General features: G+C 40.6%; 1 protein-coding gene across 4 annotated transcripts; it reads right to left on the bottom strand.

Annotated features, from left to right (window-relative positions):
• Positions 1-4,058: 4,058 nt before the first annotated feature.
• On the bottom strand, positions 4,059-26,253 carry SAMD9 (sterile alpha motif domain containing 9). 4 transcript variants are annotated; one of them, XM_062178106.1, is made up of 4 exons: positions 25,947-26,253; positions 12,529-12,619; positions 11,666-11,787; positions 4,059-10,166 (listed from the first exon to the last, which is right to left on the bottom strand). In XM_062178106.1, the coding sequence occupies exon 4, from the start codon at positions 10,156-10,158 to the stop codon at positions 5,389-5,391; it is 4,770 nt and encodes a 1,589-aa protein (XP_062034090.1). In that variant the 5' UTR covers positions 10,159-10,166; positions 11,666-11,787; positions 12,529-12,619; positions 25,947-26,253; the 3' UTR covers positions 4,059-5,388. The 4 variants fall into 4 exon arrangements, with proteins under 4 accessions (XP_062034090.1, XP_062034089.1, XP_062034088.1 ...); XM_062178105.1 differs by lacking the exon at positions 11,666-11,787 and adding an exon at positions 13,868-13,915 and having other exon boundaries at positions 25,947-26,248; XM_062178104.1 differs by lacking the exon at positions 11,666-11,787 and having other exon boundaries at positions 25,947-26,248.
• Between the last annotated feature and the right edge of the window lie 139 nt (positions 26,254-26,392).

The following is a 26,392-nucleotide window of genomic DNA, read 5'->3' as shown; positions in this document are numbered from 1 at the left end:
CTGTTCTTTGTAAAGGATCTAGGCAAGGATTTTTTTGTGATAGCAGTAGGAACAGACGAAGATATTTTCCAAGATCAAATTCTATAGTCCTATAGAAACTATAAAACTATATGTTTTATGAAAATCATTCAGTATAATGCAGACTTCTCCCTGATTGGCGACAACTAACTGAGCACCAAAGGGGAAACCTGTTGAAGTGAAATGGACACTATGAGAAACAGTGACTTGATCAGCTCTTGTCCTGACTGTTGATGTACAATATAATACTTTATCCATTTTAGTTTTTTTTTGTTGTTGTTCTAGTACTATTGGTTGAACTCTGTAATTAACACACAATTATTCTTAGGTGTTTAAATTTTAACTGAAAAGTGATCCCTGTTAGGAATCTGGAAAACATTATGCTGAGTGAAATAAGCCAGTCCCAAAGATACAAATATCATATGTTCTCCCTGATCGGTGACAACCAACTGAGCACCAAAAAGGAAACCTGTTAATTGAAATGAACACTATGAGAAACAGTGACTTGATCAGCCCTTGTCCTGACTGTTGATGAACAACTTAATATGTTATCCCTCTTAGTATTTTTTTTTGTTTGTTCTACTTAATACTTTTGGTTGAATTCTGTAATCAATACACAGTTATTCTTAAGTGTTGAAACTTAACTGAAAAGTGATCGCTGTTAAATATAAGAGTGGGAATAAGAGAGGGAAGAGATGTACAATTTGGGACATGCTCAAGCTGACTTGCCCCAAACGGTAGAGTTAGAAACATACCAGGGGATTCCAATTCAATCCCATCAAGGTGGCATGTACCAATGCCATCTCACTAGTCCAAGTGATCATCTTCAGTTCACAATTGATCATAATGATAGGACTAACAGTCAAAGGGATCACATAAACAAGACTAGTGTCTGCAAATACTAACTGATAGAATAAAAAAGGGAGAGAACGATGCAGCATGGGAAGCGAGATACACAGCAGACTCATAGAATGGTGGATGTCCTAAACAGCACTCTGGCCTCAGAATCAGCCCTTAAGGCATGCAGATCCAACTGAAAAGCCCATGAGAGTATTTCAGGCATGGAAAGCCAAGACACTCAGGCCAAAAAAAAAAAAAATGACCTAAATGAAAGATCTCCACGAGTGAGATCCCAGTGGAAAGAACAGGTCATCAAAGAAGGAGGTACCTTTCTCTGAAGGGAGGAGAGAACTTCCACTTTGACTACAACCTTGTCTAAATATGATCAGAGTCGGTGAACTCAAAAGGCTTCCATAGCCTTGGCAACTCATGACAAGCACCTAGGGTGATTACTGATGCCATAAACAAGAGTGTCAATTTGTTAAGTCAACAACAGGAGTCACTGTGCACTTACTCTTCATGTAGGATCTCTGTCCTTAATGTGCTGTACATTGTGATTTAATGCTATAACTAGTACTCAAACAGTATTTTTCACTTTGTGTTTCTATGTGGGTGCAAACTGTTGAAATCTTTACTTAATATATGCTAAACTGGTCTTCTGTATATAAAGAGAATTGAAAATGAATCTTGATGTGAATGGAAGGGGAGAGGGAGCGGGAAAGGGGAGGGTTGTGGGTGGGAGGGAAGTTATGGGGGGGAGGGAAGCCATTGTAATCCTTAAGCTGTACTTTGGAAATTTATATTCATTAAATAAAAGTTAAAAAAAAAAGAAAAAGAAAAAGAAAAACACATTTATTACTCTGCTGTTTTTTGGGAAAAGTGGACCTGGATTTTTCTGAGTGAAAATACATTTTATCTGTTTAAGATGTGTTAAAAGTTATCCTTGGCCCAAAAATGATAAAAATCAGATATCAAAATGAGGTGATCAACCAAAGTGCATAATTTTAGAGCAGCTATCTAGGAACCAATTAGACACACACCCTACAATAAAGCATGCAAGGGCTGACAGTGAGCAGCTCAAGTCAGCTTTCTGTAAACAGCTTGATAGTAAACATTTTAGGCTCCATAGGCCACCTGGTCTCTGTAACAGCTTCTCAACTCTATTGTTAGCACAAATGCAGCCAAAGTCAATACTTAGAGCATGGCCATGTTTCAATAAAGCTTTGTCTACAAGGACAAATGAGCATGGCTTTGTTTCAATAAAACTTTATTTACAAAGGAAGCAGTTTTGGCCCCCAAGCTGTAGTTAGCCTGCTGCTGGCACTGGTATTGAAGAAGCCAGACTTCATGAAGAAAAGTTCTCGCTGACCTTCACAAGAACCTCATCGGAGGCTAGTGGTGTGCTGGTGAGGGGTGGGGTTTAACTCCTTGGAGAGTCTGTGTCCTCCTGACTTTACAATGTATATTGTTCCTAAGGTTGGAAGTGAGCTGTACTCCTACCACAGGTAGAACAAATATTCTTAAGTGTTTTCTCTACACCCAAGGGAGGTCAGGATGGAGACAGCAGCTGCCTATGATGGCTTAATTTGGCTTCAGCAGAACCAAACAGAAGGCAGTTCTGTCTAGAGTGAACTGGAACCTGGGACATAGTGGGAAGTGCCACCACAGGAAAGTGTGTCTGGATGTTCTAATTTCTTTTTCTTTCTTTTTTTTTTTTTTGCCAGGCAGAGTTAGACGGTGAGAGAGACAGAGAGAGAGAGAGAGTTATAGACAGTGAGAAAGAGAGAGAAAGGTCTTCCTTCCGTTGGTTCACTCCCCTAATGGCCACTATGGCCATCACTGTGCTGATCCGAAGCCAGGAGCCAGGTACTTCCTCCCGGTCTCCCATGTGGGTGCAGGGACCCAAGCACTTGGGCCATCCTTCACTGCCCTCCCAGGCCACAGCAGAGAGCTGGACTAGAAGAGGAGCAACCGGGACTAGTACCCAGCACCCCAACCGGGACTAGAACTTGGGGTGCCAGCGCCGCAGGTGGAGGATTAGCCAAGTGAGCCATGCCGCTGGTTTGGATGGATGTTCTAATTTCTAAAACAAGACTGTGTTTAACCAGAGAATTTGTTATTTTCCTCAAATCAAGATTGAGAGAAATAAGGCAGTTATAGAGAGGCAAATACTGCATGATCTTTTTTTTTTTTTTTTTTTTTTTTTTTGACAAGCAGAGTGGATAGTGAGAGAGAGACAGAGAGAAAGGTCTTCCTTTTTGCTGTTGGTTCACCCTCCAATGGCTGCTGTGGCCGGTGCACTGCGCTGATCCGAAGCCAGGAGGCAGGTGCTTCTCCTGGTTTCCCATGCGGGTGCAGGGCCCAAGCACTTGGGCCATCCTCCACTGCCTTCCCGGGCCATAGCAGAGAGCTGGCCTGGAAGAGGGGCAACCGGGATAGAATCCGGCGCCCCAACCGGGACTAGAACCCGGTGTGCTGGTGCCGCAAGGCGGAGGATTAGCCTGTTAAGCTATGGCGCCGGCCACATGATCTTTCACATATGGAATCTAAAAGTGTGGAACTTGTGAAGCAGAGAGTACAATGGTGGTTACCAAGTGTGCAGGGGTAGGAGGTGTCAGGAAACAAAGAGATGCTTGTCAAACTGTACAAAGTTCCAGTTAAGATGAAGTTCTGGAAAGCTGTTGTACAGTGTGGGGACTGGAGTTAAGTATACTGTTTTGTATTGTTGAAAATTGCTATGACAACTCATTTTAAATGTTCCCACCACACACACACACACACACACAACATAATTTTGTGAAGTAATGAATGTATTAATTAGCATGATTTCACAATGGAGAGCATATCAAAACATCACCTTGTATACCAAAGATGCAATTTTTCAATCAAAGCCCGATCACAATAGAGTGAGCAGGTAAGTTATGGTACTGAACTTTCATGCAGGAGCAAGAGAAAAATTTCTTGCAATAAAAAAGTTCTAATGAGATTTGAAAGACAAAAAAATTGCATATCTGGGTTTGTTTTGCAAAAACAACAGCACATTTAGAAAGCATGATCCAAAGAGAAATGAGTCTAAGGTCCCCATCTATGCACCAATGGCAGTCTTTAACTTGGGTCCAATCTTGTTGCAATTACGCTGCCCATCTACTTCCCTTTCTCCAACCCTGTCCTCTCCCACAGAATTACTTCAAAATAAATCCTAGATTCACAAAAACTTTATTCACAAAAACTTCAGTACATATCTAAAAAACATTCTTGAAAACATAACCAGAGTGGTAGTATTGTCTCATGGAACAAATCAACAATCACACCTTCATATTTTCCAATATGCATTGAAATCTTGCAAATTTCTTATTGTCTACTCATGTCTTTTAGAATTAGTTTGTTTAAATCAGGGTCCAAAGTCAACATGTTGCATTTAGCTGGTGAGTCTCCCTTTTGGGTCCTTTTGCAATTTCTTTGGTTTCTTCATCTGTCTTTTGAGTTTCCTTTTTCTGGATATTGTTGACTACATTTTTATGTTGGTGTTTAACATGATTCTTTTCTTGTGTTTCTTCGAAGTGGGAAGTAAGATCCAGAGGCTTGATGAAATTCAGGATTAATTATCTGGCTCATGTTTCACAGATACTGTGTGTGTTCCTCTAGTACTTCTAGACCTCTAGCATCAGATTCTTTCACTCTGATGCCAATATCGTTCAGAATTCAGGACAAGCTGTTTCATCTCTTCCAACGTTGCTTCTTTCGGCTTACTTTCTAATGATTTTGGCAGTTAGTGACAATTGTCCATATCCGTAATTTTATGAGGGGAAATTACATTTTAATTATACCTCACTGGTTGATTTCTTCAGTACACAGTTCTTCCCAGTACATGGGGATTCTGTGGGTAGAGGGCTCATTGGTCTTTTCACAGTAGTCCTTTTTGCTCAGTAGTCTTTGGAGTCTGGGTATCTGTGTTTGATTTGTTTGTTTGGAGGAGGGACTTATGAGTGTATTACCTTCAGCTATTTGGTTGGTCTTGTTTTGAAAGATGTCATGGAGATGATCCCTTTATGCCATACTTGGTAAGAACAGATGTTGCTCCTCAAAGTGAAAGGATTTTACTTTTTTCATGAAATGTTTTCCAGACATTTTAATGTCTTAGAACTATGACTATTTTTCCCTGTTCTGAAAAACTTCACTCTTGATAGGAAAGTAGCCAAGCTTCTAGTCCATGTGTTGGCGGAGTGATTGGGGGAAGTGGTCAGGTCCTGTATGGCCAGCTTACTACATTTACCTCTCCTTATTCCATCCTTAGGACTTCATTATTTTTCCCTTGGTGGTGTTAAACAAACCAGGGAAGAGGACTGCTCCTTTCCACATCTCTCACCCTTTCCTTCACCAGAGTCTTTTTAGGACTCATACGATGCAGAAGTGGACAGGCCTGAAAAGCTGTTGGGGCTGTATCTACAAATTTATACAATAGGTCTTGGATTTAAAAAACAAAATTGGTGGTACTGAGACCACATTCCCGGGGGAGAGGAGATTAGGCTCTTAAATGATCTCAATATCATAAGCAAGTGGGCCTCCAATGGAAAATCCCAGATAAAAAGACACTTTGTCTATGCTTCTACCACTTCTAAGTTGACCCCAGAAAGCAGGAGTGATGGGTAATGTGATTTTGTCGCTGACTCCATATTCTATATATAAACAGTTATTTTCAGCTCGACCCTGTAAACGAAGCAGAAGTTCCTGGACTTTTCTCTCCTTCCATACATCTCCACTTTGCCACAAGGAATTAATATCAGGTGTCTTTTCAAAGCATTGATCAATTTTTCCTTTGTGGACAAGTCTGTTCATATTGTTACCTTTTCCAAGAAAGAAATATGCAATGGGTTGCTTTGTACGAAACATGTGTTTATACTGCCCCCTGAAAGAGTTCTCCAGCGACTGAGCATACTTTTCCATTTGTTTAGAATCCTGATCCAGTTGTTGGTTTTCTGGCCAGAATAAGAGCGAAGCTAGGAAATAAGGTTCTGAAAAGCGGCAATTCGGGCCTACTTGTTGCAAAATTTCTTGAAGCTGATCTTTCAGTTTTTTAATTGTCTTCACTGACTTGGAGGTCGGTTTAATGCAGGAGAGAATGATGTTGGCTAAAATGAAATTTTGCTTTTCCTTTGGCTGGATTTTCTCAGTGCTTTGTTCAAAGAGAAACGTGTACTTATGCACTATATTTTCCATGGTGCTTATTGCGTGTTCTTGACTTTTGACAAGATATTCCAGGAGCCCTGAAAACTTGTCTGCTTTTAAAGCTTCTAGGCTTCTCCTGCATTCCTGTACTTGAAGTGACAAACTGATCTTTGATCCAAGACCTTTGTTCGATATTTCCACTGAGGGACCAAATATATCTAGATACCTCTTAAAACATGTAGCCACTTTTCTCCGAGTTTTGCTCTCTTCATTTTGCTTGATGTTGTTCCTTGGCTTTAGAAGGACAAAGTAATCATCAAAAAAATCAAAGGACTTTTTTAGAGAAAATCGTAAATTGGTTAGATAAGGAATGAAATTCTTGAGGACTGACTTAAATTCATTGTTTGAGTCCCCTGGAATATCACTAGTTCCTGAGACAAAATTGACCATATCTTTTTTCGATAGTTCATTTTTATTGTCAAAGAAAGGGATGATCTGGAGAATCTGGATTGTGTAGAGTCCCACTTCTATCTCTCCTTGGTAACCGGCTATGTTGTAAGTATCATACTTCCTCTTTGACTTCTGGTACAGGCGCTCCTTCCCTTCATATTCTCTGTCTTCACTTTGCCGTTGAGATTCTTTGAATGCTTCTGCTGCATGTACCGCTAATTGCAAAAGGTCAGTGAGATCATTAGCTGAAATGGTATTGCCTCGCCCATTATCCTCTATCCACCATCTTAATTTACTTTTGTACACTTGACCCAGTGTATCTGAGATATAAGAATTGTAGGGTTCTAATTTTTTTGCTTCTTTCGCCCAATGTAGAGCATTGCTGAAGTCCTTCTCTTTAATGTAGAAATGTCTTGCCAAGGCTTGGCGAATGAATGCGTTTTTGTTGAACCGACTGATACCTTTTTCTAAAACCTTCTTAACTGCGTCATTTCCTTCGTCTTTATGTAATGCTTCAATGAATGGGGAGAACCAATTTCCTGTTTCATCTTCACGCTCATTACGGTGTCTTGTGAGCAACAGTGTCTGCACATCTTGCAAAAATTTGCTTTTCCCTATACCAGTCTCATAGAACAAATTTTCTGTTAGCATATCCAGCATCATCTGACTTCTACCCAAGCCATAACTGTTCTTCAATTCTTCCAATGAGAGACTTGCAATCAACGGATGAATGATACGCACTCCACAGTACATCCCACATTCTAACACCTCTGTTCTTATCAGAATTGTAGAATAGGTGCCCATCTTTTCTTCAAGTTTTTCTGTTCCCCAGAAAGCTTTCTTATTTGCAATTCCTAGGAAATTCTCACACTGTGACAGTGAAATGGTAGTATCAGGCACGTATGAATTAAGAAGAGCCAGAAAAGAGAAGAGCTTTGCTTCCTTGGTGGAAGGATCCTGCCCTTTCAAGATATTTCTGACAACATTTTCTATGTACTCTTTATCAAAGTTTGTTTTCATGATCATGAAGGAATAAAAGTCTTCAAAGTTATCGTACTCTTTTTTGATCTTTTCCAATTTAAGCTCGAAAGCTCTCTGTTCTTTGGGAGACAGTTGGTGTAACAGGGCAACACTATCTGGGATCTTTGCACTTTTTTCGGGGTTTTGTGATCTCATACAATTTAGGATGATCACTAGAGGTTTTTCATATCGAATGTGCTTTTCAGCTACAGCTGTTTGAATAGAAGACTGCAGAAGGAAGACATTGTCTTGCTCTTCAAAATCATCAACAAGGAGTAGTACAGGTAAGTATTCCTGATGGTTGGTTGTCCCATAGGTTATTAAATTGGTCACCTGTTCTCCAATTTCAGAAAAATCCACGGTCTTATTTTTCAGCACAGCACATCTGAACTTCTTCCTTAGTTCCCAGAGAATATGCATAGCCAAGGTGGTCCCCCCACAACCGGGATGATGGTACAGGTGGATAATTTTGGCGCATATTGGCTTAGAAGAGTCTGCCCAGTTTTGAATCATTGCTTCAAGTCTTTCATATTTATCCCTTTTGACAAAAGCTGAAGAATGATTTTCGGAAGAAAAATAGAAGTTCCACCATGAGACTTTGCCACCTCGATAGAAAGCTTTCTCTTTTGATGCCTTGAATTCAAGGAATTTCTTTTTGTCATCCTTTAAGAGTGTATCTTCACATTCGTTTTCACAGAGAATTTCCAGAGCAGTCATGGTATCTTCTTGCTTTTTCAGCAGGACAGTAGATGAACCAATAGATGGCAAAAATCTCTTTGAAGACTGAGTGACAGATTTTAGTTTAAGAATTGTGCCGTTTATCTCTTGAAGATTTAAAGCAGAGATACACCGGTTTGACAATTCGTCTTGCTCTCTTGTTAATCTTGCTTCAAGCAGATCTTTCCATCCCTGACATATTTGTGGATGCACACAAATACACAGTATATTTTCCATTCCTTTGAGGTCTTGGTAGAAAGCACAAAACGTCTCTATGAGGGGGTCTCTTGGGTCGTCCACAGGGGAGAGTAGTAAAAATACTACCAAAAACTTTCCTTTGGGCATTATATCTTCATGTGTCAGAAACGAAATCAGTTTCCTGACTTCAGATGCTCTCTCTCTCTGCCAGGAAATTGGATCCAAGGGTTTATACTTTTCAGTGCCAAGGTCTACCCGGCCATTACAGAAAATCCAGCTTGGTTGCTGGTAGAGATTCAGAGTGGAAATCATCTCATTTGTTGTGGTTTTCCCTTCTGAATATTGACTTGGAAAGTGAAGGTTTGCCAGTCTGCTTTCTTTGAAACTTTTGACTACTCCATTGCTTTCAGATTCAGGATCAAACTCCAACACAGCAAACCACTTAATTTCCTTTAGAAAATCCAAATATTGTATTTGATCTGGATGACACTTGTTTGTCACAAGAATGTACCAGTCATAGTATGAATTATCTAACAAATCCTGGTTTCCTGTCAACAGTTCAACCAGCCTGAACCCTTCATGCCTGTTGTTTGTTTTGGCTGTGCAATTGTCTTCTGCTTCTTTCCTAGACTCTGCCAACGTTTTTAAATTTAATTTGAACATTTTGAAATCTGTTTTATTTTTCACGATGTTCACAGTTCTGGCCCCATCTCGCACCAAGACTGAGAATTTTGAACTTTGTTCCCACTTTTTGTTGTCATTGTTGTAAATTTGCTTTTTAATCTGGAAATAGTCATGTCCACATACAGAGTAATGTGGAATGACATCTACCTCAATAACAAACCTGTCAGACACAGTACTATCTGGGAGTAAAACTTCCACAAATCTTGGCACTCGAATGCAACTCTTTGCTTGTTGAACTTGATGCTCTTCAAAATACTTGGGTATCATCTTATCGAAGTGGTCAATGAGAGCATTCTTGGTGATACTGGCGAGTTTCACACCAACAATTTGCCCATGGGGTTTGTCTTTCACTCCAAAATGAATGGTGCCATTGGTACGTGAATTCATGCAAGCAGAAGCAAATTCGAAAACCTCATTGCTAAATTTCATTTTCCCATCCTCTTCTGTGGTTTTTTCTGCATTTGTAAAGGCTTTGTATTCATGTATTGGATCAATGAGATTGTGTGGTCCTGTCTCAGGCTGTAGAATAAAATGGAGTTTGTAATGCCATTGCTCATCAAATTTATTAAAAGGATGTGACCGACATGATGGTTCTTTGGCTGGCAGCTTTTCTTTCGTGTCTCCTCTTTCATCTTCCGTGAGCTCAGTTTTTGGTGACTTAGACTCTCTCTCACCTGGACTCACAGCAGAATTATCCGCCGGATCTGAGTTCTCTTTATTCTTTCGTTTTTGCTTTGAAGTGTCTCTGTTTTCCTTTTGGACCAATTCTTGTTTTTTACTAACATGTTTACTGTCTTTTTTCTGCTCCGATGTCCGAATAGGGTCTTTAGAAGATGTTTTCTGCAATTCTCTGAACAGTCCTTCTATTTGGACAGCTGGTCCATGTGTTATGCCCATTTCAATAAGATCTAATTTCTTTAAAAACTTCAAGACTGCTCCACTCACATCTTGTGCAACCAAGATGTCCCTGTGTTTTTGGTGGATCTTATGGCTTTCTAACCACCTGTTTACATCCTCTTTTGTCCAGTCATCTGTGTTTTCTGGAAGCTTCGGTTGTTCTGCCATGCTGATATCTATACATGGGGAAAGAAAAAGGATTTAGTATTTTTATAAGGAAAAATTTCATACAATCAGTTTTCAATAGCATTTCTAACACATGTCTTCTAAGATTTAGAAAGTTCTAAATGACATGTCAGCTAATTATCTCCTGCTATGGCTTGAGTAGGATGTGGCTCCCAGACTCCTGCAGACAGTAAAACCCAAAGTCATCAACTGATGGTGCTGAGAGTGGAAGCTGCATCCAGCGATGGTGTCTAAGGGGTGGGCTTGGTAGGAGGTCCTTAGGTTACAGGGGATGAGCCGCTGGAAGGTAGTTCTCCACAAAGGGTTTGTTATAAAAGCCTGAGCCAGGCCTAGCTAATCTCTCTTCTTCCTGGCTTGGTACATGGTCCTGCCTCCCTCTTGCTCTCCGATGTTCCGTGCCACCTCAGGACTCTGCAGCGATGACTCCATCGTCTTCCGCTGAACCAGCAGGATGGCCCCATCTTGAGCTGTGCTAGTCTGAACGTGACTTGATTCCCCTACTCATGCAGGTATTCAACTCCCCAAATGTTCTGTTCGGGTACTGGGAGGGTGGGAACAGAAGCCATAGAACAGAAGGAAGTGGTCAATAGGAGCGAGTTGCTAGGTGGAGCCTCCATGGTAGCTTTAGAAGGAGAGAACACGCAGAGGAACATGCGCCCTGACTTTGTGCTCGTGTGATCCGACGGCCTGCAGCAGATGCCAGGTCCGAGGGACCACCTGGTCTAGGGCTGTGAGGCTCCAAAACTGTGAGCCCAAGTAGACTTCTCTTCATGGGTAGCTTCTCTCAGGTATTTTACTGATGGTAAAAAAAAAAAAAAAAAAAGCTGACTGATACAGACTGTGAAGCTGCAAAACCATCAGCCCAAACAAACCTCCTTCCATCATAAATAGCTTTTCATAGGCATTTCATTGTGGTGACTAAGCGCTGACTCATACATTTCTTACCATCACCACTTTCTTTTGCATCCTTACAGAGAAATGCCACCAAATACGAATACATAGACACTTTCTTGGTCATATTTTTTGGTTGTATGAGTGGTAGCATACCAGGTACAATTCTCTTCTCTGGATTCATTCATTAACAGTATTGTGGGGATGCTTGTAGTCAATATATATAGAACTGCTTTATTTAGTTGATGATTATTTGCTATAATGTCTGTTTGCTATATTATTTAAAATATAACAATTCTTCTATAGAAAATAAGAGGAAAAATAAGGATATATGAAAACAGCTAAGAATGAAATAGCTTTTGAAACATGTTATTATGATAGACATAAAGCAAACAAAACATAGGAGTGTTAAGGATTGTTAGGAACTAATAGAAGGGCCAATATATTAAATAGTCATGAGATAGACAGGAAGCACAGTGTTTTTGAGGTCTTAACTGGGTAACCTGTGGGGGACACCTTCTACTGGAGAAGCATAAACAAAATCCAGAACAACATATCAGGCTCACTAATGACCTATACTTGTAGTCGGCATACTTACTCCTTTGTATCTCTCTGATGACAGCAAGTGTATAGCATTTACAGGGCCTCTTGTATCTGCTGAACCACTTTGGACAGACCTCTAAAACCCAGTTCTTGAAATTGCACAATCAAAGGGGAATGCTGGCATAGCAGATAGGGGGAGAGAGGACATGTGAGTTTTATAACTCAGGAAATGAGATTCTTGTACTTAACCAAAGTGCATTATCTATCTTTTTTTTTTCTGTGTGTATTTTGATAGATTTCACAATGCAGGTGCTTCAAGTGTCTTTATTTGGTCTTTGAACTGTTCTCTTCCATGATATCTGAATAGTGAATTTGGAGGCTACTATTGTACTGAAGTATTTTTTTCACATAATAATTAACAGCGACTGATTCCTGAATAATAACTGGCATAATGCTTTGTGCTGAAAATTGTCAGACTATTCTCTGGTAATCTAGGCTACAGAAATATAACAATATTTAGAAGAAAAAAAATCCAAATAATAATAATCTGCCTTAAATACTATTCAAATATGTAAGCCATTCCAATGAATGATATTTTCATTCATTGTGAGAGAAATCAAAGTGCCACAGGAGACAGCCTGGGGAATGATGGCAGGTGGATTACTTATCCCCAGTTTCAAGAACAAATACCAAGAAATATTGCTATCCAGAGGTAGACACATATTTGGGGTTGGGATTTCCCTTTCCTTCTAGACATAGAGATGCCAGAGCTACAGTCCAAGATTTAAGTCATTTTTTTTTGGGGGGGGGAATTAGGTAATTCCCATTCGCACAGAAAGTACACAAGGAAGCATGACTTATACTTGTATTAGCATAAAATAGGCAGTTACATTTAAACAAAATTAAGAGAAAACCTACCTCCTCTATAATCCCACAACGATGGAAAATCCAGAAGATTTAATGCCTTCTTAAAAAGTGAGTTAAATGAATTTTCTCTTTATAATTTGCTCTGTAGAAATTAAGAAAATCAAATTAAAAATAATCCAGACAGAGAAAAAAATTAGAGGAGGAGACAGATTTACTTCAGATGTGCCAGACTTTAAAGAGACTCCCCTTTTCAGGGACTATGTCAAATTTTAAACTCCTATACACGAAAGGACACAATCAGCAGAGTCAAGGCAATCTGTGGGATGGGGGAAATATTTTCAAGTTATGTATTGGATACCAGATTAATATCCAGAATATATAATGAACTTCCACAATTCCATAGCAACATACCCCCAAATAACATAATTAGGAATTAAATGTTTAACCTAGTGTCTAAGACACACATGTCATATATCCGACTTCTATTTCTGGGTCAGGCTCCTGATTCCTGCTTCCTGCTCAGGCAAACCCCGAGAGGCAGTAGTGATGGCTCAAGTAATTAGTCCCTGTCACCCAAATGGGAGACTCAGATAGAATTCCTAGCTGTGTACCTCAACCTGACCAAGCCTGGTCATTGTGGGCATTTGGAGAATGAACAAGTTTGAATGGGAGCTTTGTCTCTCAAATAAATGAATGGATGGATTCTAAAAATGAGGCAAAACTTGAATAGACAATTCTCCATAGATGATATGTAAATAGCCCACAAGAAAAATGCAAATCAAAACCACAGTGATATATCATCTCATGTGCATCATGATGACTAACATGAAAAAAACTTAACAAGTATTGGTCAGAATGTTGAGAAATCAGAATCCATGTGTGCTATTGGTGGGAATATAAAATGGTGCAACTTTAATGGGAAACCATAAGGAAGTTCCTCAATAAATTAAAACTAGGACTATAGTAGGATCTGATAATCCCACTTCTATGCATTTACCACCTAAAATTGTAATGAATTTAAAAAATATTATTCTTTATTTTTCATCTTATTAGAGACAGAGAAGGGAGAGAGATATCTTCTATCTACTGGTTTACTTCCAAAAAGCTGGCAAAGCCAGGGCTGGGCCATGCCAAAGTCAGCAGCCTAGAATTCAATCTTGGTTTTCCACATGCTTGGCAGGGACTCAAGTGCTTAGGCCATCTACTGCCTCCCAGGGTAAGCATTAGAAGTTGGATTAGAAGTAGAGGAGCCAGGACTTGAACCCGGCACTCTGATAGGAGATGTGAGTGTCCCAAGCCGCTGTATCTGTTGTATTAGTCAGCTTTTTGTCACTATAATGAAATACTCGAGGAAACTAACTTCATAAAGAGCAAAGTATTTTTAACTCACAGTTATGGATATTAAGTCCAGGTTTGAGCAGTCCCACTGGTTTTGTGTCTGGTGAGGGTGGTGGATGGCAATGTACATGCAGAGGAAAGATCCAATGGTCAGCTAGGAAACGGGGCGGGGTGGGGGGACTGGGCTGACCCACCCACGTTTACAACCAACTGCTTTTCAAGGGCATCCCCCCAAAGACGTAAGGGCCTCTCACTAGCTCACCTCCGAAGCACTACAATTGGAATAAGTTTTCACTCTCTTAGGATCATTAGCTTGTGACTTTGGGGTTCAAAGATCAGAGCAAATCATATCCAAACTGTACCATGTGAGGAGATGGTGAGTTGTTCTGTGTTGGGAACAGACTTTCAGTTTTGAAAGGCCTATTGAACAGCAGTATGAATATGCTTAACATTATTGGACTGTACACTCAAAAATGGTTAAGATTGGATATTTTATGTTATGTGTTTTTAGAAATTAATAAAAAAGCCTCCTGCCTCCTCTTGTTTACAAGCAGGAAGTTTATTTATTTATTCATTTATTTAAAGATTTATTTATTTCTTTGAAAGTCAGGGTTACACAGAGAGAGGCAAAGAGACAGAGAGATCTTCCATCCACTGGTTCACTCCCCAATTGGCCGCAACAGCCAGAGCTGCGCCAACCTGAAGCCAGGAGCCAGGAGCTTCTTCTGGATCTTCCACATGGGTGCAGGGGCCCAAGGGCTTGGACCATCCTCTACTGCTTTTCCAGGCCATAGCAGAGAGCTGGATCAGAAGTAAAGCAGCCGGGACTTGAACCAGCGCCCATATGGGATGTTGACACTGTAGGTGGTGGCTTTACCCGCTATGCCACAGGGCCGGCCCCAGCAGTTTATTTAAATAGAGGGAAGGAGTAACGACAACAGCTTACTAGCTAGATTAGGAATAGAGAAACACAAACAGTAAAATGATACTGTGAAAGTTCATGTTGGTTCTTCCTCTCAGAATACAGCATATGTTTTACTTTGTCCTAATTCTCCCTAAGCACAACTAAAAACTCTAGAAAAATTATATGTAATGAAAGGCAAAAAGGCAAAATTCAGTAATCAAGAGAAAGCGCTTAGTGGATTGTCTCTAGAGAAGAACAGAGAAGAAAGGAATGAATCAATGAGCTGGAAGATAGACTAGTAGAAAGTAACCTGCATGGACAAGAAAGAGAACATGGACGACTGGAAAGTCAGTGGAGCCTCAGCATCTGTAGATGATAATCAAAGATTGAATATTTATATCATTGGCGTCAACCATCCAGAAGAGTAGAAAGAGTAAATGGCTGCAGTAGTACTTAAAGAAATGATACCTGTAAACTTCTCCAATTTTGCAAAAAAAAAAAAAAAGAATAATAAACAAAACTACAGATTCAGGAATTTGAAGGAACTACAAACAGGATCAACCCAAAAATATCTATACCAAGATATATCATACTCAAATCTTTAAAAGCTTAAAACCAGAAAAAATATTCCCCCTACATAGGAAAAACAATTTGAATTGCAAGCCATGGAGATTAGAAGGAAATGGCATTATTATTATTAGGTGACAAATATTATTCAGACGGCAAATATTATTCAGATGTTGTCAACCTAGATTCTTATAACCAGTAAATGAATGAAGGGGAAGGAAACATATTCTCAGATGAAGGAAAACAGAAAATTTGTTGTTAGCAGATTTACCCTCAGAGAATGGCTAAAAGGGCTGGCACTGTGGTACAGTAGGCTAAGCCTCTGCCTGTGGTGTCAGCCAGCATCCTATACGGGCACCAGTTTGTGTCCTGGCTGCTCCTCTTCCCATATAGCTCTCTGCTGTGGCCTGGGAAAGCAGTAGAAGATGGCCCAAGTCCTTGGGCCCCTGTGCCTGCATGGGAAACCTAGAAGAAGCTCCTGGATCCTGGCTTCGGATTGGCTCAGCTCAGGCCATTGTGGCCATTTGGTGAGTGAACCAGCAGATGGAAAACATTTTTCTCTCCCTCTCTCTGTCTGTAACTCTACCTCTCAAATAAATAAATGAAACCGTAAAAGAAAAAAGAATGGCTAAAGGAAGTTCTCTAAATAGAAAAGAAATGATAAAAGAGAAGCTTGGGACATAAGGAAGAAAAAAGATGTAAAGCAAAAATATTGGTAAATACAATAGATTTCCTCCTTTTGAGTTTTATGAAGTATGTTTGATGGTTGACTCAATGTCTGATATGGTTTTAAACACTTGAGATAATTGTAAAAGACAGGGTAAGGAGGTGCAAAAACAAGTAATGTTTCTACTTTTCATGTAAGCAGGCACTATTAACACCAGTAGACTGTCATAAATTATGTATATATGATGTAGCATCTGTAGCAATCACTCACAGAGGTAAACAAGGTGGTACACTCAGATATATGACAGATAGAAATGGAAATGTAGAAAATTTTTCAGGTAACCTATAATAAGGCAAGAAAATCTAATAGAGAAATAAAAAATAGAGAAGAAACAGAAAACAAATGATAAAATGACAGATATAAGCCTTCATATCAGTAACCACATGGGGCTGGCATTATGGTGTTTGGGTAAAGCTGCTACCTGTGACGCTGGCATCCCATATGGAAACCAGTTTGTGTCCCGGCTGCTCCACTTCCAACCCAGCTCTCTGTTAATGACCTAGGAAAAGCAGCGAATGATGGCCCATGTGCTTGGACCCCTGCCACTTATGTGGGAGACCTGGAAGAAGTTCCAGGATCCTGGCTTTGACCTGGCCCATCCCAGCCATTGAGGCCATTTGAGAAGTGAACCAGCATGTGGAAGATCGATCTCCCCCCCCGCCCCGAGCTTCAAAATAAATAAATAAATCTTTAAAAAATGCATTGAATATAAAAAAGCCTAAGTTCAGAAATTAACAGACAGATGTGGCAGAATGTATTAAAAACATGACCTAACTATACCTTGTCTGTAAGACACTTGAAATACGATACAGGTAGGTTGCAAGTAAAAAGAATAGATAAAGCTATTTAAATTAATAAATAAATACAAAGTAACTACATTAATGCCAGATAAAGCAGCCTTCAGAGCAAAGAGAATTACCAGAGACAGGAATATTATAAAATTATAATATTATAATCATAACATTATAATATTATAATTATAGCAGAATGAATCCCACAAGATGACAGAGCAATGCTGAAAGTATTCACCAAGCAAAAAAGTCGCAGCCTGTGTGAAATAACACGGACAGAGCTTTTACTTTGAAATAAATCCAGGATTGCAGTTAGAGACTTCAGTACATGTATCTCAACAACTGATACAGCAATTAGACACAATAATAGTGCGGCTATAGAAAAATAACAATGCTATCAACCAGCAGGTTCTAAATCACAATTACAGAACACTCCATCCAACAATAGCAGAGTACCATTCTTTTCAGTGTCCAGGTTCCAAAATGATAAAGAAAGCTTCAATACACTTAAAGGAATTTGAAACATATAGACTATGTTTGCCAACTATAATGGAATTTAATAGAATTAAATAACAGAAATTCAAGTGGAAAAATCATTAAACACAAAGTCACACACTTTTGAATAATTCATGCACCAAAGAAAAAGTCTTCAGTGAAATAAGAAAATATATTGCAATAAGCCATAATGAAAATACAACATATCAGAATTTGTGGGACACAGGGAAAGCAGTGTAGAAAGAACAACTTAGGGAAAAAATGCATACATTAGAAAAGAGAAAGATTCCAAAAATAAGAAAGTTTTATTTCAAAAACCTGGAAAAATAAATCCAAAGCAATTGGAAAAGGAGGAAATAATAAAGATAAGAGCAGGGGGGCAGCACTGTGGTGTAGTAGGTTAGGCTGCCACCTTCATCGCCGGCATCCCATATGGGCATTGGTTCGAGTCCCGGCTGCTCCACTTCCAATCCAGCTCCCTGCTAATGCGCCTGGGAAAGCAGCAGAGGCGGATCCAGCACACATATGGGGGACCTGGAAGAAGCTCCTGGCTCCTGGCTTCAGGATGGCCCACCCCGGCTGTTGCAGCCATTTGGAGAGTGAACCAGTGAATGGAAGACCTCTCTCTTTATCTCTTCCCCTCTCTCTCTGTAACTCCACCTTTCAAATAAATAAAATCAATCTTTTTTTTTTTTTTAAAAAGAGTAGACATAATTAAATTGAAAATAGAAAAACAATGGAAAAAATAAGTGAAACAAAGATTTGCCTTTTTGGATTTATGAATAAAATTCTCTACAAAACAGAATAAAAAAGAGAAAACACAATTTATTAATAAGAGAAATGAAACAGTGAATATAATTTCAAACCCTATAATGCTCAAAAGGACAAGGAGGGAGTACAAGGAACAACTTTATACACATAAATCTGGTAACTCAAAATGGATGAACTTCCACAAGTCATCCTACATGAAATAGATATTTTGTATAGCCTCCTAACTTCTAAGAAAATTTGATTTGTAACCGTAGAAATATTCTGCAAAAGAAAACCCCCAGTTTGTAGGAGAATTCCACCAACCATTTAAAGGACTAATGTTGCTTTTACACAACCTCTTCCTGGAAATAGAAAAAGCAGAATGCTTCCAAATTCGTTTCTGAAGCTAGTATTGCCTTATTTGCAAAACAAGACAAAGGCAATGCAGAAAGTCCTTACATACCACTAGCAAGTGCAACTCAGCAATATAGATGAGAATTATCACCAGATCAAATGATGTTTGGTCCAGGAATGTAAAATGGTTCAATACTGAAAGTCAGTAAGTGTGGCCAGCACCGTGGCTCAACAGGCTAATCCTCTGCCTTGCAGCGCCGGCATACCGGGTTCTAGTCCCAGTCGGGGCGCCGGATTCTGTCCCGGTTGCCCCTCTTCCAGGCCAGCTCTCTGCTGTGGCCAGGGAGTGCAGTGGAGGATGGCCCAAGTCCTTGGGCCCTGCACCCCATGGGAGACCAGGAGAAGCACCTGGCTCCTGCCATCGGATCAGCCCGGTGCGCCGGCCGCAGCACACCGGCCGCCGGCCATTGGAGGGTGACCCAACGGCAAAGGAAGACCTTTCTCTCTGTCTCTCTCTCTCTCACTGTCCATTCTGCCTGTCAAAAAAAAAAAAAAAAAAAGTAAGTGAAGTGTGCCATATTTACAGGCCTCAGAGGAAAAAAAGAACCCAATCATATCAACAGATGCAGAAAAACCATCTGACAAAATTCAACATACATTCATAATAGAAATTCTCAGAAAACTAGGGCTAAAGATGAGCTTGATAAAGAGTACCTATAAAAAAAACCTTCAGCTGACATAATTCTGGGTGAAAGACTGTAACTTTTCCCTTAAAATTGGAAACTGGGGCCGGCGCCACGGCTCACTAGGCTAATCCTCCGCCTTGCGGCGCCGGCACACCGGGTTCTAGTCCCGGTCGGAGCACCGATCCTGTCCCGGTTGCCCCTCTTCCAGGCCAGCTCTCTGCTGTGGCCAGGGAATGCTGTGGAGGATGGCCCAAGTGCTTGGGCCCTGCACCCCATGGGAGACCAGAAGAAGCACCTGGCTCCTGCCATCGGATCAGCGCGGTGCGCCAGCCGCAGCGTGCCTACTGCGGCGGCCATTGGAGGGTGAACCAATGGCAAAAAGGAAGACCTTTCTCTCTGTCTCTCTCTCTCACTGTCCACTCTGCCTGTTAAAAAAAAAAAATTGGAAACTAGGCGAGGATATCCACTCTTACCATTGAAAGTTCTAGCCAGTGCCATAGAACAAGAAGATAAAACAAAAACATAGTGTGTGGAAAGGAAGCAATAAAGCTGTCACTACTTTCAGATGATTGTCTAAATAATGCAAAGAATGTGCAAAAATATTCATAGGACCAACAAATTTCAAAATGTAAGATAACCACATAAAAAACTGTCTTGCTATATAATAGCAGTGGATACAAGAACACTCAAATTAAAATCAATTGTATTTAGAGTCACTTAGAAAAATACTCCTGAAATACTTAGGTATAAATCTAACAAAGCATATAGACTTTTGTGCTGAAAAGCACAAAACACTGATCAAAGAAATCAAAGAATATCTAAATAAACTGTGAGACATAACGTGTTCACAGACTGGAAATTTTACATAGTAAGGATGTTAAGTTGCCAAATCATTACACTAGTTTAGAATAATTGTATGGGGATTTCAGCATGACTCCTGTTGAAAGAACTGGTTACTGTAAAATTTACATGGAAAGGCAAAGGAAGTGCAATAATTCAGATAATTTAAGAAGTTTTATAAGGATAAAATGGGGGCAATTGATTTTTCTAGACTCATAACTACAATAATCAAGGCTACACGATATTGGTGGGGAGATAGACACATTGTTCATGGAACAAAGTAGGACTTCAGAGGTAGACTCACACAAATATATCTAATTGAGTTCTGACAAATATGCAAAAACACTTTTATGGAGATAGAATAATTGTTTCAGCAAACGATGCCCAAGTCATTGGGCATCCATGGACAAAAATAAAACAAAAAATGGAAACTCAACCTGACCTTCTCATACCTTATTCAAAAATTAACTTAGAACAAGTTGTGAAATTAAATATAAAATGTAAAACTGGAAATCTTAGAGAAGAGAAATATCCAGGAGAAAATATAGTTCTTAAAGCATGATCCATAAGAGGATAAAGTGGCAAATTGAAACTCTGTCTAGGCCGGCGCTGTGGCGCAGCGGGTGGAAGCCCTGGCCTGAAGCGCCGACATCCCACGTGGTCTCCGGTTCTAGTCCCGGTTGCTCCACTTCCAATCCAGCTATCTGCTGTGGCCTGGGAAAGCAGTAGAAGATGGCTCAAGTCCTTGGGCCCACGCACCCACGTGGGAGACCTGGAAGAAGCTCCTGGCTTCGGATCGGCACAGCTCCGGCCATTGCGGCTATCTAGGGAGTAAACCATCGGATGGAAGACCTCTCTCTGTCTCTATCTCTCTCTGTAATTCTTTCAAATAAATAAAAAAAAAAAACTTTAAAAAAAGAAACTCCAATTAAAAACTGTTTTCTGTAAAAGACTATGTAAATAAGACTGTTATAAAAAAGGAATAAATTATTGACATAACAACCTACCTAATTCTCCAGAGAATTACACTGATTGGGGAAGGTCAGTTCCCAATTGATTCAATCTGTACAACTCCATTTGGGCAGCATTCTTGAAATGGTAAAAATTCTAGAAAAAAATCTCTTCTAGAAAGAGACTGATAGTTACCTGGGGATAATGAGGTGGGTTTAGCTATAAAAAAGCAACATGAGAACTCCTTAAGGTGATGGGATTGTTTTATGTTCTGAATGTATTAAAGTCAATGTTTTGGTTGTGATTTTGTGCTCTAGACTGTAGGACTTTACCAGAAGTGGGATAAGTGACACAGAGTACCTCATAATTTCTTAACAACTATGTGAACCATAACAATCTCAAAAGTTTAACTGAAAAATAAAAAAATTACAATGGCATACATTAAAGAAGAAGAAATATAGAATTGAATAGTAATGAAAATGCTGCCTATCAAAATTTATAAAAAAACAGTGCCAATAATACTTGTAGAAATTTTATATAGACTTAAGTGCTTTTATAAAAATAGAAGGATGAGAAAAACATACAGTAGGTAACTTAGTAAGATTAAAGAACAACAGAAGAAATCGTAAGTAAGTGGATAGGAAAGATGGGTGTTTGACCTGGGCAGATGCTAGTGAAGATGCCAGCATTCCACTTGGCAGTGCCTGGCTTCAATACCTGTCTCCAGGTTCTGACTCCAGCTTCCTGCTAATGCAGACGCTAGGAGGCAGGGTGATGGCTCAAGTGATTGATGATGGATCCCTGCCACCCACATGGAGACTTGCATTGAATTCCTGGCTCTTGGCTTCAGGTCTGGCCCAGCCCTGGCTGTTGTGGGCACTTAGAGAGTGAACAAGTGGAAGGAGGCTCTCTCTTTCTGCTTCTCCAAAAAATTACAAAGAAAAAGAAGAAATGAGAAAATAAGGAACTGAGTTTTATGAAATTAAAAAAGAGATTTAACAAAGCCCTAAAGTTGTTCTTGATAAAGAATAATAAAATTGACTCATTCATGGAAAGATTTACAAAGAAATCAAAGGATTCTTAAAAAACTTTGCAGAAAATTCAACTGAACTTTGTTCATTTTGGTGCAAAACAAAGAAAATTCATGCATAATTTTTTTTTTGACAGGCAGAGTGGACAGTGAGAGAGAGAGACAGAGAGAAAGGTCTTCCTTTTTGCCATTGGTTCACCCTCCAATGGCCGCTGTGGCCGGTGCGCTGCGGCCGGTGCACCGTGCTGATCCAAAGCCAGGAGCCAGGTGTTTCTCCTGGTCTCCCATGCGGGTGCAGGGCCCAAGCACTTGGGCCATCCTCCACTGCACTCCCGGGCCACAGCAGAGAGCTGGCCTGGAAGAGGGGCAACCGGGACTAGAACCCAGTGTGCCAGTGCCACAAGGCAGAGGATTAGCCTATTGAGCCGCGGCGTTGGCCGCATAATTTTTTGTAACATATGTCTCCCATGAGCTTTTTTATGTACCCTTGCAAAAGAGCCATGGCACAAGTAATTGACATCAAATGCTGTAAATAAGAAAGGGATTAGAGGCCATTGCCACCAATTTTAGGTAAATAAATCTCAAAGATGAAAATAACTGAAGAAATTCCTTGAAAAATAGGATTTATCAAAACTGACTTGAGAAGAAGTAGAAAGACCTCACTTCCTACTGTGAGGTGGTAGGTTAAAGAAGGGAACTGATGCTCCCACTGCAACACGAGGGCAGATATCAGATAAGTCATGGGACTTAAACTTTTGCACTCATCACAGAGTTGCAGGTAGACTAGACTGTAATGACTAGATGAACTCGAATTCCAAAAAGGAAGACTCCTGCCTAGGTAGGCTTTTTGGCAGTTGCTGCTTCTGGGCTTGGGTTGAGGACCAGAGTTGGCCTACCTTCTCTTAAACTAGGGGAGCTTTTGACAGTCATGTGAATGGATGCAACCATTAGGACTCCATAGTGCTCTTTAACCATCAAGGATGTGCAAAGTCAAACTACAATGAGACAGTACTACACACCCACCAGAATGGCTAAAATTTAAGACTAACAGCAGCAAATGGATTTGGGACCAATAGAGTGCTTAGATATTGCTGGTGGGAATGTAAATTATTTCAGCTCCTCTGAGAAACTATTTGGCAATTTTTATAAAGTTAAATATATATCTGCCCTATGACTCAGCAATTCTAACAAGAAAGATGAAATTACTGATACAGGAAAAGACAAAGATGAATCTCACGTATGTGATGTTGAGTGCAAGAGACCATTATAGCAGAAAACATAGTGTAGGATTCCATTTATATGAAGCTTAAGAGCAGGTAAAATTAATTTATTATAGACGTTAGAATAGGAGTTACCTCTTGGTGAGAAGATACTTTTGGAGCAAGAGCACAAGTAAAACTTCTGGTGTGATGAAAATATTTTATATTTTGTTCTGGTTTGATAATACATATCAATATTTCATAGAGTTATACTCTTGAGATTGATTTCTTTTGTATAAATTGTACTTCATTTAATTAAATTTTATTTATATTTATTCATTTCATTTGAAAGGGGGAGACAGAGAAAGAGAGATGTCCCATCTACCAGTTGACTCCCCAAATGCCTGCAACAGCCAGGGCTGAGCCAGATCAAAGCCAACAGCAAGGAACACATCCAGGTCTGCTACTGATCAGGGCAGAAACTTGGCTGCTTGAGCCAGGGTGCACCTCAGCAGGAAACTGGAAAGTGGAGCCAGGAGTTAAATCTGGCTCTGTGATACGGGATGTGGGCATCCTGAGTGGCAGCCCGACCTCTGTGCTGAATGCTAACCGCTGTGACTTCAATTAAATAGTGAATTATGCCTCCAAACGCATTATAAAATAAATTTAAAAATGAATAAAATAGAAGAGATACTTGCATAGAAAGACATGATGATGTATTTTGAACCAAGAATGATGACTGATTCTATTCTGGGTGTCTGGTCCTGATGTTTTACCAGACATTTCTTATGGCAGCCTCAGATTACAGGATTAGATTTTGAACACCTCATCTCCCGTTGATTCATAATGGGTTTCATAGTTGCTTGAAACTGATTCCACCCTGCTCTCGCAACCCTGTGACCTAAGTCGCTTTTCATGTATCCCTTGACAGAGACCCTTCTACTGCACCCCATGGAGCTCACTTCCGTGCCACCAGCCCCACTCTAACACACCCTCGTCATTGCTGCTGCTGGGTGGGCGCAGGCACCCAGGCGTCATACTCCTGTCTACCAGGATGCTTTCCTGAGCTCTCCCTCTCTTGCTCCATCAGCTGGGACTTCCCTTCCAAGCCCACCCTCAGCCCCTACTCTCTAGAATCAGGGGTGGGGAACCTTTTTTTTTTTTTTTCCTAGGGGCTATTTGGTTAATTAGAACGTCATGTACAGGCCACACAGAATTATCAACTTAAAAATTCACCAGTCACAGAGTTCAACTTTGAGAAGCCCCAGCTGTGGTTGCCTTGGCAGGGCCAGACCAGGTGATTTTGTGGGCCTGTGCGGCCTGTGGGCTGGACGTCAGCCACCCTGCGAGATGATATGTCACACACCAGACTAGGATCCTGAGCGGCGAATTGGATGGATGGCTTCATTTACACATGAGCTGCACACACAACATACAGTCAGGTCCTCATAGGAGGCTTAAAGGGATGGGGAGCTGGGTCTGAACATTTGGTTGGGAAAATAAGAGAATAAAAAAGGAGTAAGCTTTTCCTCTTTTCCTCTACAGATTATGGATGTTTTGGTCATGACTGAACAGTTTCACTTTGATACTGCTTCCCCTAAAGCCTCTGTCTATTTTTAATTTTATAGAGGGGAATTGAGGGGAGGGGAGAAGAGGGGGGAGAGAGAGAGAGAGATTAACTGATTTTCTATCTGCTGGTTCACTCCTCAAATGCCCACAACAGCCAGCCAGGGTTGGGCCAGGAGCTGGGAACTCAATCCAGATCTCCCACAGGGGTGCCAGGGACGCATCCCTTTGCTAGAGTCCTGAGAACTGTGCCTTTCAAGAAATTAGTTTTAAAACAGTTGTTAAAAATGCCACACTTGGAGAGTGTCCACTGTGTCCCGGGGGCCACCTGTGAATGATGTCTTGACGCTCTCCGCTGCCAAACACGGTTTTTAGGTAAAGGAGGAAGTGGGGCATACTCAGATTAGAACCCTTAGGTCAAGAAATGAGGGGGAGGTGAAATAAAGGTAGGAAGAAAAGCGAGGTACAGCCACTGAGCACACTTAGTGCCTAAAATAGCTACTTTCAATTTGATGTACTTGATCTGCTTGCAGGGCTCTTAGCAACCAAGATTACAAAAGAAAACACAGTGTGTTTCCTGCCGCAACCCATAGACATTTCTGAACTGTGGGGCTGGTAGCTTTCCTAAGGGGAGCTGAGGACCAGGAATGCCACCCAGAAATGCCATCCTCTCGGCCTTTTGGACTTCCTCATTGCTTCCTGGGGCAGAAAGCAGACACCAGCGGGGGGGCTTGTAGGAGGAGCAGAAAGTTGTAATTCCAAGGACTTCCGAGTAGCATGGCTGCCTGTATCATCTTCCTTCTCTTCTCTCTCCCCCTCCACCTCCCTCTCCTCCCTCCTCCCTCTCCATCATCTGAACTGACATCTGCAGTTTTATAAACCGCCGATTCCTTAGAGCGAGTGGTGAACTATCTCCTGATGAATATACACTTTAGTATTCTCTCTTTTCTTTCTAAAGATGCTGCTATGGCTTGGGGGATTTCATTCAATAAAAGTGCTTTTTTTTTTTTTCCTAACTCTGCCTTTCAAAAAAAGTAAATAAATCTTTTAAAAAAAGGTGTTTTTTTTTTAATGGAGTATTGATGACTCATTCTCTAATACAAAGAAGACTCCTGTCACAGCAACAGTTAAGAATTTCTAGGCTTAGAATATTTTTTGTTGGGTATGTATATTTCAGTTTTTTCTGCCAAAAAGTAGATTTCTTCCGATACAATCAAATGCCAGCATAGGGAGTAGCAGTAATAATAATTAATAGTAGGTGTTGGACTTACCAGGTTGCTTTACAGGTCTCTGCTACAAGGTGAGGAGAGAGTCATCTGTTTTGAGGAAGAAAGCATCTGATGTCTGTGCGTTCATTCAAAACAGTGTGAGACAAACATGTTTTTAGCCCCGTTTTATGGACGTTCCTTTACCTTCTGCTTCCTCAATACCAACCCTCGCCTGCATCACCGGGGTGTGGTGCCTACGGAGGGGAGGTGCCTGAAGCTTCAGTTTCGCTTTCCTGGATCTCTGTGTTTTGAAGAGACTTTTCCCTCAGATCCGCTTTTTTTTTTTTTTTTTTTTTTTTTTTTAAGATTTATTTATTTATTTCAAAGGCAGAGCTACAGAGAGAGACACAGCGAGAGCCTCCGCCCGCTGGGCCACTCCCCAGGTGGCCGCAGGGACCCGAGCTGGGCTAATGGCCGGATCCGGATCCGGATCCGGATCAGAGCCCGGA

The sequence above is a fragment of the Lepus europaeus genome, chromosome 20, assembly GCF_033115175.1.
Source record: "Lepus europaeus isolate LE1 chromosome 20, mLepTim1.pri, whole genome shotgun sequence".
Taxonomy (NCBI): Eukaryota; Metazoa; Chordata; class Mammalia; order Lagomorpha; family Leporidae; genus Lepus; species Lepus europaeus.
This window is presented reverse-complemented; position numbering and strand designations above follow the sequence as displayed.

Coding starts and splice junctions, on each gene's coding strand:
- SAMD9 (XM_062178106.1), bottom strand. CDS start 10,158: ATGGCAGAACAACCGAAGCTTCCAGAAAACACAGATGACTGGACAAAA.